Raw genomic sequence first — 13,844 nt, forward strand, 5'->3', positions numbered from 1 at the left:
TCTCTCTGGATTTTCATCTTTACACCACTTTTCTACACTCATTTTATTCAGCTTCAGTGCTCAGCACTCTTTCTATTCCCAACTTTCTGTACAGGTCTATGCCTTTTGTTCCTAAGCTGCCTTTCCATGCACTACAAATCTGAACCATGCAGCTTCATACAAACTTCATGCAGTTTTCACTTTAAGAGATTCTGCTTTTCTTTAAAGAGGACCTGCCATCTCAGGGCCGGTGAGCTGGGCTCCAGCAAACTGCTTGCCTATAGCCAAACAGGGACTACCTGACACAGACTCCACATCTTTGGCATCTTTGGATTATATATAGTTGCTTCACTGCTGCAGGAAGGCAGATCACACACAGGGGACAGGAAGGGAGTCACCTTTTATGGCCAAGAGACAGGTTTTCAGTACTGAATCATGTACCTGGGAGGGAGGGCTCTTCCAGGGGGTTCAGAGGGTGTTCATCCAGGATACTAATCTCACGCGGGTACTGGCGTTTCCCACCAAAATGATTCCATTGTTTTCCTGTAATAGTTTGTAGAACAGAGAAAGAGGTGGGAGGATGGTAGAAGAGAGCAATAGAGAATTTAAAGATTACACGAATTAATTAAATACAACTGTATGGTTAAGATAAGTAAATATTACCTTGGGTAGAAAGGTGTTTTGAACAATCATAATTTTGTATTACTCTTTTGAGCCCATATCTTAGGTAAGCTATTTTTATCTGTGCTGAAGGCAGTGGGTCTTCACATGAACACAGACCCTCCATGTTACTCCATGCAGGTAAAGCTCCTTGGTCTGCAATTTCCCATAGCTGTGATTATAGGAGATTTTAGGAAAAATGTAGTGTGGGAGAACAGATACCAAGTATTGATGTTCTGCTGTTCAAACAGGCAGGTGACAATTCTGGACAGTCAAATGATTGAAGGTGTAAAGGAAAGTGGTGACATAAATCCTTGTCTTTGGTTCTGAATAGTGTCATGGCAAATAACCCAGCTTAACAGATCACTCCCACCTCAGCAACCAACTCTGAGCCTCTGAGAGCTCACTTAGAGAATAAATAACTAAATAAAATTACATGCCTCACTAACATACAGAGTTAAGTAACAGAAACATACCCTTGTCACAAACTGTTAATCTTTGGACAAACATTTTTGAAAATCACAGAGCAAAACCATACACTTCTGACTACTGAGATAAGCCTTTAAAAACCAGCCCTTTCTCAGAGAGGAGGAATTTAAAATCAATTGCTGATCCAAATCATCTGAATGTGTTGAGAACACCTCAACACCAATGCTGCCTTACAGCAGGAAAGTAATAGTGAACCCTTGCCTCATAATCTGCAAGCATCCTGTTTCAATAGTTAAATTACCCATTTTTATGCAAATATTTTGATTGGAAAATCTCTAAGAAAAAGGGCAGGCTTCCTTCCATTTTGTGAGCTCTCAGTTGATTTAATACTGAACATTTTTAATCAGTGGAAAAACATTACAAATATTTCAATTTGTTCCAGTTGTGAGAATCTAACAGCTGTCTGATGCTCTACTGAAAAAGAGATTCACTCAGTTCCAGATGGACAATTATCTCTGCCACAAAGCCACTGCTCTAAATAGCAATAATTAACACCCTTGTTAGCTGTGTCAGAAAGGCCAAATAACTAATTGAAGCATGGAGACCTTGCTGAGCTTTTACTCCTGAGAATATTCCCCCCAGGTCTGACTGAAAGCACATTGATGCATGCAAACAAAAGAAAGCTTTGTATTGACACACTCTGCTCATACTGAGATGGAGAACTTCAATGGGTGAAATTGTCAAGCCAGTGAAAAATGAAATTAACCCAAAACAAATGAAATTAATCAAATGCAAGGAAGAAAACAGAATGAAAAATACAATGGCCAGAAAAGATGTTCCCCAAGGCCTGCACTGAATTACAAATTCCAAAGGTCACAACAGTTTCAGACACTTAGCGATGTACCAGAAGCCTGGTTATGTTTGCCAGAGCAAAGGAATGTAAATCACTCGCTGAAACAGAGCTGATCTTTGTGTCTGCATGGATTTTTTTGTGGCATCCCATCCCAATGAGTATCTTAAGGCAATGCCTCATTTCCAAACAGTCTTTCCTCCTTTTCCAAACAGTCTCAAACCTTTGCTCTCCATAAGAAACTTTGTCTCCTCCGTGCTAAGCAGCAGATCAGCTGCACCATGGGCTGAGAGTGGCCCTGTCCACACCAGCTGCTAAACGCTTTAAAGGCTGATTTATGCACTGTCAGACACAAACTTGTAAGGTGGCATTTTCTATAGACCTAGTCTAGCCTGGGACACAGGGGCTGGTGCTTCAGTCTATTTTAGTTTCCACTTCCTCTTCTAACAGCCAACATGTTGACAGTAGAGTGAATGGAAGGGAACAAGAATTAATCCATATTAAGGTGTATCTATATAAAAAAATGCAAAAAGCACAGACTTCCTCTTTCCAGGTTTTAGCTAACACTGATTTCTCCACTGAAATGAGACAGAGGGAAGTGTAAAGGAGAAAGAGAAATCTTCTGCAAGCAGAGAGCTAAAGTAATTCACTCATTCACTGCTTCAATATCTCTGTGACTGTAGTGAAAAGGGAGATAGAGATCTGGTGGCTGAGACTAATCAGAGTAAGATACCTCACAGGATCCTCAAAGTGTGAATGGTCTCCTCAGAGATCCCACCTCACTAATGATGATTGCAATACTTCTAAAAATCAGACTTTGATGGATCAGGGACTCTAAAATCAAGAAGTAGAGGTAATCTGTACAAAAGCTCTCTTTGGACAGTCTTGCCATTTATAAAGCAATCTTCTGGGAAATCAAAAATTATGCACAGACTGAAATTTCTAGGCCAGGGCAGTAGAGTTTGACAGACCACAGACCTGTGATCTTAATTGGAACAATACAATGCTTAAGAGCACCAAAATATAATAGTAAAGGCAGTGAGAAGGGCAACTCAGCTATCAGCATTCTATTTCCTGTGCTAGTCCACATTTTCATGTTAAAACACTCAAAATTCAGACCTCTTCCTATATAAGCACTATTTCACTGAAACTATGAATATCTTTATGCCTGTCTGCCTGAAGTTCTCACAATGAACCAGACATGCCATCCAGCCTGTGACACTGTCTTACACAAGGTAATGGTATAAGCCAAAATGTGGTTTCACCTCACCCTTTCCACAGGGAAAAACATCTGTCAATGCCCAGGAGCTGCCATCTAAAGAATGGTCTGTTTGGGTTTTGTCCTTATTGATGTGTCTTCAGCTGCCCTCACTACCCAGTTGTTCACTTAAATCTTACTGAACCTTTCCTCTCAATTTTAAGGTCTGTGGAAAACCTCACCTTCTTTTCTATCTTGCATACAGAAACAGTGCTTTCATTCAGCACTGGGTTTTGTAGAGAGTTGAACTACAAAATTGAAATAGATGAAGAAAATAATATTTACATCCTAGCAAGCAGCAAATCCTTCCTTCCTGCCATACATCCTTCCTGCTGCCCTCATGAAAAGAACTCACTGCTTGGATTTTAATTGGCTCTGTCTCTGACATCTGAAACCTGTCCTTGCCAGAGAGAAGTAATTTCATTACTGGAAACACAGCAGAGCTGCTGGGCTTGTCTGTAACCTAACTGAATTAAAGTCAAGAGAAGAAAAATACAAGGGGGCTGGTCTCAGAGGCGAGAAAATGTCAATTTGCAAAGAGGATTCAAGGAACAGGGGCAAGTGCAAGGCTTCTGAGAAATGTTTCCTTTGTGCTATGTTTCATCTGCATGACTCACACATCCCTGGGTCGTGCCTTCAGATGGGGTAAGTCCGGTTGCTCCTGGACATCAGTGCAATTCATCCCAATTGAAAATAAGGAGTAGCCTGGGTGGTCTGATGGACAAGCTCTGATAACATTGCTGCAGGGGCATTTACACCCCACCTGTTTGCCTAAGGATGCATACCTAGACCACTCCCAGCAAAATGTCTGTGGGTAAACTGGAGGGTCTATCTGAGAGCAGTAAACTCTAGCAGCTGGGTGCACATCAGCTGGCCCAAGTGCATCTGGAGTCCCTTCAGCTCCCTTCAGCTTTCTCAAGATTCCAAAACTAGCTGTTAGCACGGAGGTCGGGAGAGAGGACTGTAAAGAGCTGGAGTGAAAAAATGAAATTACCATAAAGGACCAGCTTTTCGTCTTAATTTCAAGTGAAACTGTGCATACTCAGCATTTTATAGAAGAGTGGTTTCAGTGCCTGCAGAACAAAGGGACAGAGAACAGGACACTGAACCAGAAAAAGACGGGAAGGAATAGTGGCTTCTGTTGATGAGCTTTTATCACATCTGTTTTGACATAAGCCTTCCCACATGTTATGTTAGCTACAGGTAGCCACTGCAGGGACATGCTATGACCCTAAATGCTGACATATTGAGTGTAGTGACATGTAGAGTGGCACCGTATCACCAACCCACATTTTATCTGCAACAGAATTCACCATGCAAGTGTTGCATATCTTCCAGTTCCTTTGCAACCAAGCATATTTTTCCCCAGGGACAAAAGAAGGCAGTTTCTAATATTTGCAAGTAGTACAAGTACCTAAATTCTTTCCCTTGTCTGCTAAGAAAATCCACTACAACTCCTGCTAACATGTTTCAAAGGGTAGCACTGGCTCCATTTTTCTCTGGAACTGTTGTCAGACACGTTATATAAAGGAAAGCTGTTATATACCTGGCAGTGATAGCTAACGCACCTCCTTACAGACTAAAACAAACGTGTTGGAGTAATCTAAATTTTATTGTCAGAAGGTTAATTTACTCCGTTATTGTCTTTCTTTTTTGCAAAAAATATGGTGACTTTTGCCTTTGACTTTAACAAATTTGTTTCAGGTATCAATTACCAGGATGCATAAATCAGCAGGGACTGTGGAAAAAGAGTGTGATGTAATCCCTCCATTTAGGGCTAAGGAGTAAGTTTAGTGTTTCTTGCCAAGACACACAGACAGGTCTCAACTATGTGATACAGAATATCCCAGTTTAGAGAAAAAAGAAAGAGCACTGGGAGATTGACACGGAGTAAAATTGCCTCTACTTGCAATCTTCAGTAGGTCTGAGATAAAATGGCATTGTGCTGACAAAGGTGACACAAATGATCCATACACACTCTGTGGGGAGAACAGAACATGTGTCTTGGACCTGTGGGATGCTGATTACACTACCTACATTTCTGGGGGATTCTGTGACATTTGTGGCTCACCGTCAGTGAAGCAGTCCAGGCCAAATGTAATGTTGTCGATAGCAATGTCAGCTTGGGAATTCCAGCCCCAGGTTGCCAGGAGTTCCAGTTGAAACCTTTGCAATAAGACAGATATTTTAGAGAAGACTAACAAAGGACTAAGGAGAGGGGAAAACAAAACAAACAAACAAACAACCTCCCTAAAAATACAATGTTCCCTTTTGATGGAAAAAACATCATCGCTATTTAGAATTTTTCCTCCAGGCAAGTCCAGCTGAGCAGCCAAAAGGGCTTGCTCTAAATCTTAGACACATATAAACCCTTTGTAAGTGCCACAACATTCACACAATTTCACATTTCATGGGGAACAAGAACGAGAGCCTTACTTCCCATGCTATCTGCACATACATACAAGCAACTGGCCCCCACTAATTGTTATACACAAACAACCATCCATATTCATTACCAGAAACAGTCAGAGAGTTAGACTGGGGTAAAAAATATCTTCTTCTTTCCACCCCCAAAAAGATAAACACTGAGCAGAATATCCAAATGTCTTGGGCCTGATCCTCAGCCAGTGTAACTCAGAAGGTGATATGAGTTTATTTCAGAAGGGTAGGACTTTATAAATTTCAGCCATAATTCCTTGAAGATTTAGCTCCCTGGGCTGTCTCATCTTTTTCCGCTATGACCAGGTGCTCCTTATCTAGGAGCTCAGTCATGTCCATGTGTATTGCTACCTTCTGAATTCACAAGGAAGAAAGAAAATGAGCTGAAGGATCTCCTTCTAATGGATAGAACTGAATTGTTTTTCATTACATTTCAGAAATAAACAGATGTCTGATGTCCAGTCCATTTAGAGCTTATTAAAAGCATATGGGCAGGACCTCTGTTGCTGTCTCTGGTAAAGCTCAATGATGATTTATGAGAGATCAAGCACTGACCTGCCTAACACATTAATCATTCAGCCTAGGAACACACTTGTCCCAAATTAGTGGCAGTAAAATATGTGTGTGCATTCCACCCACCAACCAAATGTTGGTTGATATCCACAGTTAGTTGCACTGCTGCATAAAAATCTTTAGGGATAAACTGCTTTTACCCCAACTCAAGAATGACCCCTTGTGCTTAAATGAAGGCATCCACACCTTCAGGATCTGAGCACTCTAAGACTAAGAGCAGCAAATGCAAATCAAGGGTCTTTTGAATGACCTCTTAGCTGTGGTGTTAGAAGAATTTTTCATTAGATCCCCTTCTTACAGAAACCCTCCTCTTCAATACCAGGCTTAGCAAGAGTGTTTTCAAACCTCGTGTGTAAGTCCGCTGAAAAATGACAATAACTCCCCCATTTGTCTGATGGAAAGAGTCAGAGCACCCTGAGCCCAGAACCAGGGCACTTGCAGGACCCACAGGCATGGGCAAAGCAGCCCATCCTACCCCTTACTTACAGCACTCATGTGGCATTATACCCTTGGTCAGGTCAATCTGCTGTGTCTGGTCCATGGAGACAGAGCAGACAAGGGTCCCTGGCACTGCACTGCAAGGTAGGCTTCTGCTCCACAAGCAGGGGCAGATCAGTACAAGGGGGACCTTGAGAAATGACAGCTCCTCCCCACCTCCAGTGCATGAGAATTGACATTTCATAACCTCTAGGCTCTGTATGCCTCCCCTTCCCCTTAACTTCAGAAAAAGGGAAGGAATTTGTCTTTTGAACTCAGTGCTGTCTTTGCCTGAGGGGTTTCCAGAGTTCCTGTTCATTAATCTCTTTTTGCTGACCCCAACAAATTATGTTCTCCAGCTCTCTGTTGTCTGGTCATCTGTCTGTTTGGTTTTCTTCTGGTAGCATTATTTCTCCTTGTGTGTGTGAGCCAAGTAAGTGAATTTGTCAGCCAATCACCAAAAGCATTTTTTCAAAGTAGCTAGATGCCCAGCTGGGAGGCTGATCAGCAAACTGTCTTCCTTTTCTCCTAAGAAATAAATTCATTGGATGAAGGTGTTGCTAAAAACTACCTAAACAGAGCCTTTGTGTCCTTCTTGTGTTCTTTTTGCTAAGGTTTCTCAACTTCTGGCCCCATGAAGCAGCTCATGGCCTGCAACTTGTTATATCTCAATTCATGCCTACTCTTCCTGCTGTGTGGTCTGTCCCCTTCCTGCCCACTTTACTCCTGCCTACCATCCCCTTGAGGAACCAGGGAAAAGTACAGCACTTTCCTATAGCTAGAGAAGAACAGGAGTTTCCCAAATATTTGGGATACAGAAAAACAGCATGCCAGCTCAAAATGTGCACTAAAAATGAACCCAAGCGCAGCATTGCTAGAGCTTGCATTACCAAGGAAAGCTGACAACATCCATAAATACACAGAATAGTCATTCAGGATGTTATATACCAAACTGTAGTAAAATTGTCCAGCAATGTTTATCACACACCTCTGTTTACAATTGTTTTCAACTTCACTAACATTAAAGTCACTTAGGCTGAACTTTTCTATTTTGGGTGACTTGGTATGGCTTTTCTAGCAGTCAAAACATTTTGTGAGTGCTGAGGATGAGGCAATGCAGGGATTCATGATTCTGACCATGCTCAAAAATGCTGGTAACTTTTTAAGTACTCTGTGCTACTAGGTATTGGAAGAGGGATCTGAAATTTGGGAGGAAGAGAGCCACGTATCAGGCATGAGGGTGTTTTTTTTCACATGAATGAGAATCAATTAAAATTTTAAGAAAACAGCTTTGAAATTTTTAAATCCCTGACATTTCTATGCCTTGCATTTTTTTTTAATCCTGCAGTTTCCTCTTCCCTGGATATCTGAAAGTCTCAGGCAAATAGTACTTTCCACGCAGTGCTATTATCTTCCATGTCAGTCCTGCTTCAGCTACATGAGGTGAGAACTACCCTTCCAAATAAAAAGATAAACATTTTTTTTCCCCAACTTTCCTTTCTGTTGCTGATTCTGGCCAAACAGAAGAAAAAAAAAAGCTGCCTAAACTGAATCCAGAGTTAACAAGGTGTTATCCTGGAGAGAGACTGAGAGCTCACTGGGAATTTTACAGCAGAGGAGCTTAGACTTGGTGTGCAGGGGATTTGGGCCCAAGATCTACAGAGAGAATTAAATAGCCAATCAAACAGGAGTACTGCGAATAAACCTTTACTGTAGGTCTAGGAGCATTGAAATGAAAGCACACTAGAGATAGCTAGGAGAAGAAAGGAAGTGCAGGGAAGGGATTCAGACTTCTTAATTAAAAAAAATCCAAAACTAAACAACACACAAAGATAGCAGCTGCTAGAAGAGAGATGTAAACAAGAAGCAGGGAGAATTTCAGAAAGGAAATAACAACCAGAGGCATGAGATAGATAAAACGGTTTCCCAAATGGGAGGCTGAAGCAAAAGAGAGACCAAGTATATGAAAACAAGGAAGAAAGGCAACAAGTGCACACAGTAGCAGATAGGACAGAAGGAATAGAGCATGGAAACAGCAAGACAAGAGGACTGGGACAGAGCCCATGTCCTAGGAGCACAAAGACCAGGTTTTCCTCCCTTGGGGAAATGGCTTCAGCACCTTCAACTCAATGGGTGCTTGTTCTGTGTCTGTTACAGATCAATGTAGCAAATGGCAACTTATTACTTCTGGAAGTCACCTGACTATCACAGCTGGTACAGATTTGCCTTCTGGACTGAACAGTTCCATCCTTACTCATTATGATCATCGCTGTTATGCCACTCAGTTTTAAATTTGAAAATGTCATACAGAAAGGTTACATGAAGTAAAACAAGACAGAACTACTTGAAATAGACTGCAATAATTAATACATGCATAACCTAACTACAGCTTTCATTTTGCCTAAATGCTCAACTTTTTCAAACATTACGGTATTTGAACATTTGAATATCAATTTGTTTTTCATGCCATTCTGGCTAGTGCTCAAAAAAAGTGTCTTGCTGTCCGTTCCCTTCTGCCACATAAGATTAATTTTGCTTCGGAATTAAGGGCCAATACCGAAATTGGAGGCTTCAGGGAACAAGCATAAGGGATTGTAATCAGAGGAGGCAGAAGTTCTTAAATAGCTCTGAAGAGCCCCTTGGTCTCTGCTGCAGACAGGTCCACAGTGGAGTGCTCAGAGAAATGAGCTATTCTGCACTAATTCTTTACATATTGGCCACACTCTACATATTCACAACTAACAGATACTAATCCACAGGGCTTCAGATTGTGTCAGACACGAATTTTAAATACAGTGCTAGCAGGCAGACCAATCCTACCCTAAAGGAATCATTCATGGCAAATGTGTGCATGGTGAACATGTGATAATACTGACAGGTAATCAGGAGGCAAAAATAATACTGATAATACTGAAATATAATCAGGAAATTAAACCAGAAAGAAGGTAGAGCAACATTTATAATATTCACTGCACAACTTTGGAGGGTTTTTTTTTCCTTAAGTTTCATGTGAAACAAGCCTTCCTCAGGAATACGCAAAAAAAACCCCAAAACCAAATGTCCCTCCTCCCCCCCACCAAAAAAAAAAAAAAAAACAGATTGGAGAAATTGAAAAAAATAAAAGCTTATGTTGTGCAAAATAACCAGCTACCAACACCAGCTACATGGCTTGAGATTGAGTTTCGCCAGGTGAGGGAGAAGAAATGCCTGAATTAAATTTGATTTCATTGAAATTCTTTAAAACTTCAACATTTCACTTCATCTGAAAACCAATGTTGCACTGCATTTCTACATTTAAACCCATGAAAACTTTAGTGTAAAGCTCATTTGGGCAACAGTCTTTTTCTGAAATCATTGCATCAGTAATGTGGCAATGAAGGATTTCCAGCTGCCTAGGCCACAGTGACATTGATCCTAAACTGGACAGCTCTATTGGCTGAACTGTGGGATTACCATGCCTTTGACTCATGTGAGTGTTTTCTACTATGGGAGTATGAAGTGCAGCTATTCTAATGCAGCTGTTTCCCTGCTGGGAGCACTTTGCCCCTGTAAGTACACTGGCTTGCTCAGATTGCTAAAAGGTTTTTAGTACAGATGCTTGCTGTTCCCAAAACCTAAGTACTGTTTGAGGCTGCATAGAAGTGCTGTCACATGGCATGGGGTTGTGTTGAGCTAAGCCATGCATGTGCACAAAGATATGCACTTATGGCAGAATACTTCCTGAGCAAGCAGAGTCACTTAAAAACAGCTCTGAAAGAAGGCAGGAATGAAAGTGACACTTCACAACAAAGACAGGAACAATTTACTAAATCTGTAGGGGTAACTCTGGCTGCCGACAGTGGAGCTCTTACCGGTTCTGAAGCACTGGCATCGGTAAGGTGATGAGAAACCAGTGGTCGCTCCAGCTCCCTGCCCTTTCCCACATTGGCAAGGTGATTGGAGCTCCCTTTATCTCTTCCCTGAGAGAGAAGGAGACTGTACCATTGTAGCTTCCAAAAACATGCACTGAAAATTGAATCTGTAACAGAGGAAGAAGAGGAAAAGAATGGTAATCTGTGACAAAAGGGAAAAGTAGTAATTTCTCCCGTCCCTAGGAATTTGAGACACAAAACCTCTGAATCTGGGTCAAATTCTTTAATGACAGAAATCACTAAGCTTCCAGTCATTGACTGTATTTGACTCAGCACCATCACTAGCACAGAATTCTCTCAGCAAAGACCCAAACGGACACTCCTGTTGGGCAGCTGTTCCTCAATCACTGATGACAATATCCACAGCCTCTGACACCATCTGGGTGAGAGGACTGATTTCCTTGTTATTGTCTTCTCTGAGGGGAGAGCTGTCCTGCCCAGATACCTTTAAAACAAGAACGGTCTCTAGAGGCAGGAAACCTCAGTCCATCTACCTGCTCCAATTCATAGGCACCACCTGAATTGTAGCACCCCTGAGACAAGTGAGCAACAAAATCAGCAGGCCAAAGAATGTTTTGAAGCAGGACTTGTCCTCTTCTTTGAAACAACCACTTCCAGTTTGCCACAGAGGAAGAGAAAGTTGCCATTTCTACCACTAATGTGAATATTCAGCTGTTCTTAATGTTACAGAGAGCTCCAGTACTAGCAGGAAAGGGAGCACACACATGTTCTGCAAAGAACAACCACAGAAGTTCCTTGATCCTGCAATGTGGCCTCAAATCCTTGCCAGTGGAGGAAAGAATCTCCTGTGGCTTCTGCACAATAACCAACAGCTACTGCTTCTCCTCTCCTGGTTTTGTAAACCTATCTCCAATCACATTTTATTTTGTTGTTTATGTTGTACCCACCATATTTTACCTGGATTTATAAATAAATATAAATGCCAAAGTTACATTTCTGGCACCTGCACCGTATTTATTTTCCCAGCTCTATTTAGGAGACATCAAAGTTTTCTCTTTTTCCCATAGCAAGACTGGACTCCAGCTCAAACTTGCAGCTTAATTTTCCTAAGTGTTATGACTATAATATTATTTAATATTTTCTATTCCAGCATCTCAGAGCTGCAAGGCAAGTTGTGTGATTTTATCAAGGCCAGGTTGCATTAACCTTATGAAATTCCTGAAGAATATGATCAGAAGTTTATTATATTCATCTATTTCTGGAAAATCCAATGCATTCTAACTTCACACTCCTGTTCTCAGTGAAACTATCAAGTTTATTAACTCCTGTACAAGTATTGTAGAATTTATGAAGAAAAATCTCAGCAGCAGATATACTAAAAGACTGAATGGCCCAGCCAGACAGCTCCATTTTCTGCAAACACTGGCTGCCCCATACAACTTAGCTGTTACCTCTCAGTAACTCTTCCTATGTGGTACAGCCAGGCTGGGGAGTCTTCCACAAGGAGTAACTGATTTGGGGCTTCTGCTTTCACTTACTGGGGATGCACCTCACATCCCCTTTCCAGTTCTGAACAAATGGCCAGCTAGGCAGCGTAGCCAGCTCTTCTGCTTTCCAGTGTTTTGCAGAGGGACAGGAGAACAGGCTAACTGTGTAAATGGTGCCTACAGCCTGATGATTTACTCCACAAAGGTGCTTAGACAGAGTGACACACCTGGTAGTCTTCAGTGGCAAGACTGGCTGGCAAGCTGGTACTGTAAGCTTTAGCCATACCGCTTGTCTGAGTGCTGTCTGCTCGCAGGTAGAGGAAGTGTCCTGTCAACACAAAAGTGAAAAAGACAAAATGATCTCTTATTTTTTTGTGTAATCACTTGAAACAATTTAACATTATTAATGTTGCTGTAGGTATGAAAGCATATGTAGGTGTAAGCAGGGCTTGAAAGCAAGTCTGTTGGTGAGGTTGTAGTAAACAGTCTGGTAGATTTTAGCAGCACAAAAGTCAACACCCCAAACCCCTTATTGGAATGTGAGTGGGTAAACCTCAGAGACCACTCAAGGTCTTCCCATAGAGAGGTGCACACCAATCTACACTCCTAATTCCTACACATTAGCATCAATGACCCTTGCTGAGTAAAACACTGGGCTGGAAGAGTTTGTTTGCAGTCTTGGTTTCCAGAGAGAGCTTACATAAGCTCTCAGGAGACAAACAGGATACTTGTATGGAAACCCTTCATTTTGGCAGGGAACTGTGAGGCAAGACTCATGTGTACTAACACTTCTGACTTTCAGCCTGAACAGGTGAGGGTCTCCTTCTTATTTAGCAAGTTGACAGTTCTGCAGTTCTGTTGGGCAATTTTTACCTTGTGATGCAGCATTTATCATATTGCTGCTGAGGTGCTCTGTAGCCGAGCAGCTCATAAGAGGGAGGAGGATGGAAGAATATGCTTTATACAATTTTTTAAAGATGAAGGAGAATCCTTTCTCTGAGAGTTTTGAGTTAACTTTTTTGCAGAACTTGTTTATTATAAAGTTTTGAGTCATGTTCAAAAGTTGAAGCTGTTACAGATAATACTGATGCTGAAGTTCATTTGGCAATGATGCCAAAATTATTCAACCTATTTAAATAAACTTAAGTTCAAGGCTCTTGTGTACATGCATGCACAGAGTGGGAGAGAGAACAATAAAGAACCTACCACCAGTGACTTGCAGAGTAGACCCTATAAATGAGTCCTCTTCAATCATTTTGGAAATGCCCCGAATAGACCAAGAAGATGCTGCAGTTTCATTCAGTGTCCAGCCACACAGACCTTCTTCAAATGAGCAATGTGAACCCTCTGGGAGACTGTCTACAATTGAGAACAAGAAAAAGTAGGAAAATAGGAGCAACTTGATTATGGAAGAACACAAACAAAAACAAAAGTGAAAATCCATTGTTGTCCAAGTTATCCAACATATGCTACACTATCAAAATAGGTCTCATTTATTTCCAGAGTCACCATTAGAAAGCCAACACTTTGCTTCTGTAAACATTTGAGTCTTTTTTGTGCTGTCCTACTCTAAATTCTGGGCAAAACTGCAGCCCCTGTAACCTCAGGAATGGCAAATCGCAGCCACAAATTTGGTAAAGGTCTTGCTACATATTAAATTGCAGGCATCACAAAGTTTTGTGTCCACTTAAAGGAAGGCAAATCAACAGATTATTTTAAATCACCACTGTACTTTCTAAAGCTAAAATTAATTCTTAGCAGCTCATACACTGTTAGGGGATTTTTCTGTCCTGATGTGCAAGAATTCCTGAACGGGGATC

At 41.4% G+C, this 13,844-nt stretch overlaps 1 protein-coding gene across 1 annotated transcript in view; it reads right to left on the bottom strand.

The window, feature by feature from the left end:
* The window catches only part of LTK (leukocyte receptor tyrosine kinase), a 52,534-nt gene that overhangs the window by 21,602 nt on the left and 17,088 nt on the right, over window positions 1-13,844 (bottom strand). The window contains exons 7-11 of the mRNA XM_058807661.1: window positions 13,231-13,383; window positions 12,252-12,352; window positions 10,517-10,683; window positions 5,248-5,342; window positions 421-522 (exon numbers count right to left, since the gene is read on the bottom strand). Of these exons, the coding sequence (XP_058663644.1) occupies window positions 421-522; window positions 5,248-5,342; window positions 10,517-10,683; window positions 12,252-12,352; window positions 13,231-13,383 (618 nt within the window). The remainder of the gene's footprint in view (window positions 1-420; window positions 523-5,247; window positions 5,343-10,516; window positions 10,684-12,251; window positions 12,353-13,230; window positions 13,384-13,844) is intronic.

Source organism: Ammospiza caudacuta, chromosome 6, assembly GCF_027887145.1.
Source record: "Ammospiza caudacuta isolate bAmmCau1 chromosome 6, bAmmCau1.pri, whole genome shotgun sequence".
Lineage (NCBI taxonomy): Eukaryota > Metazoa > Chordata > Aves > Passeriformes > Passerellidae > Ammospiza > Ammospiza caudacuta.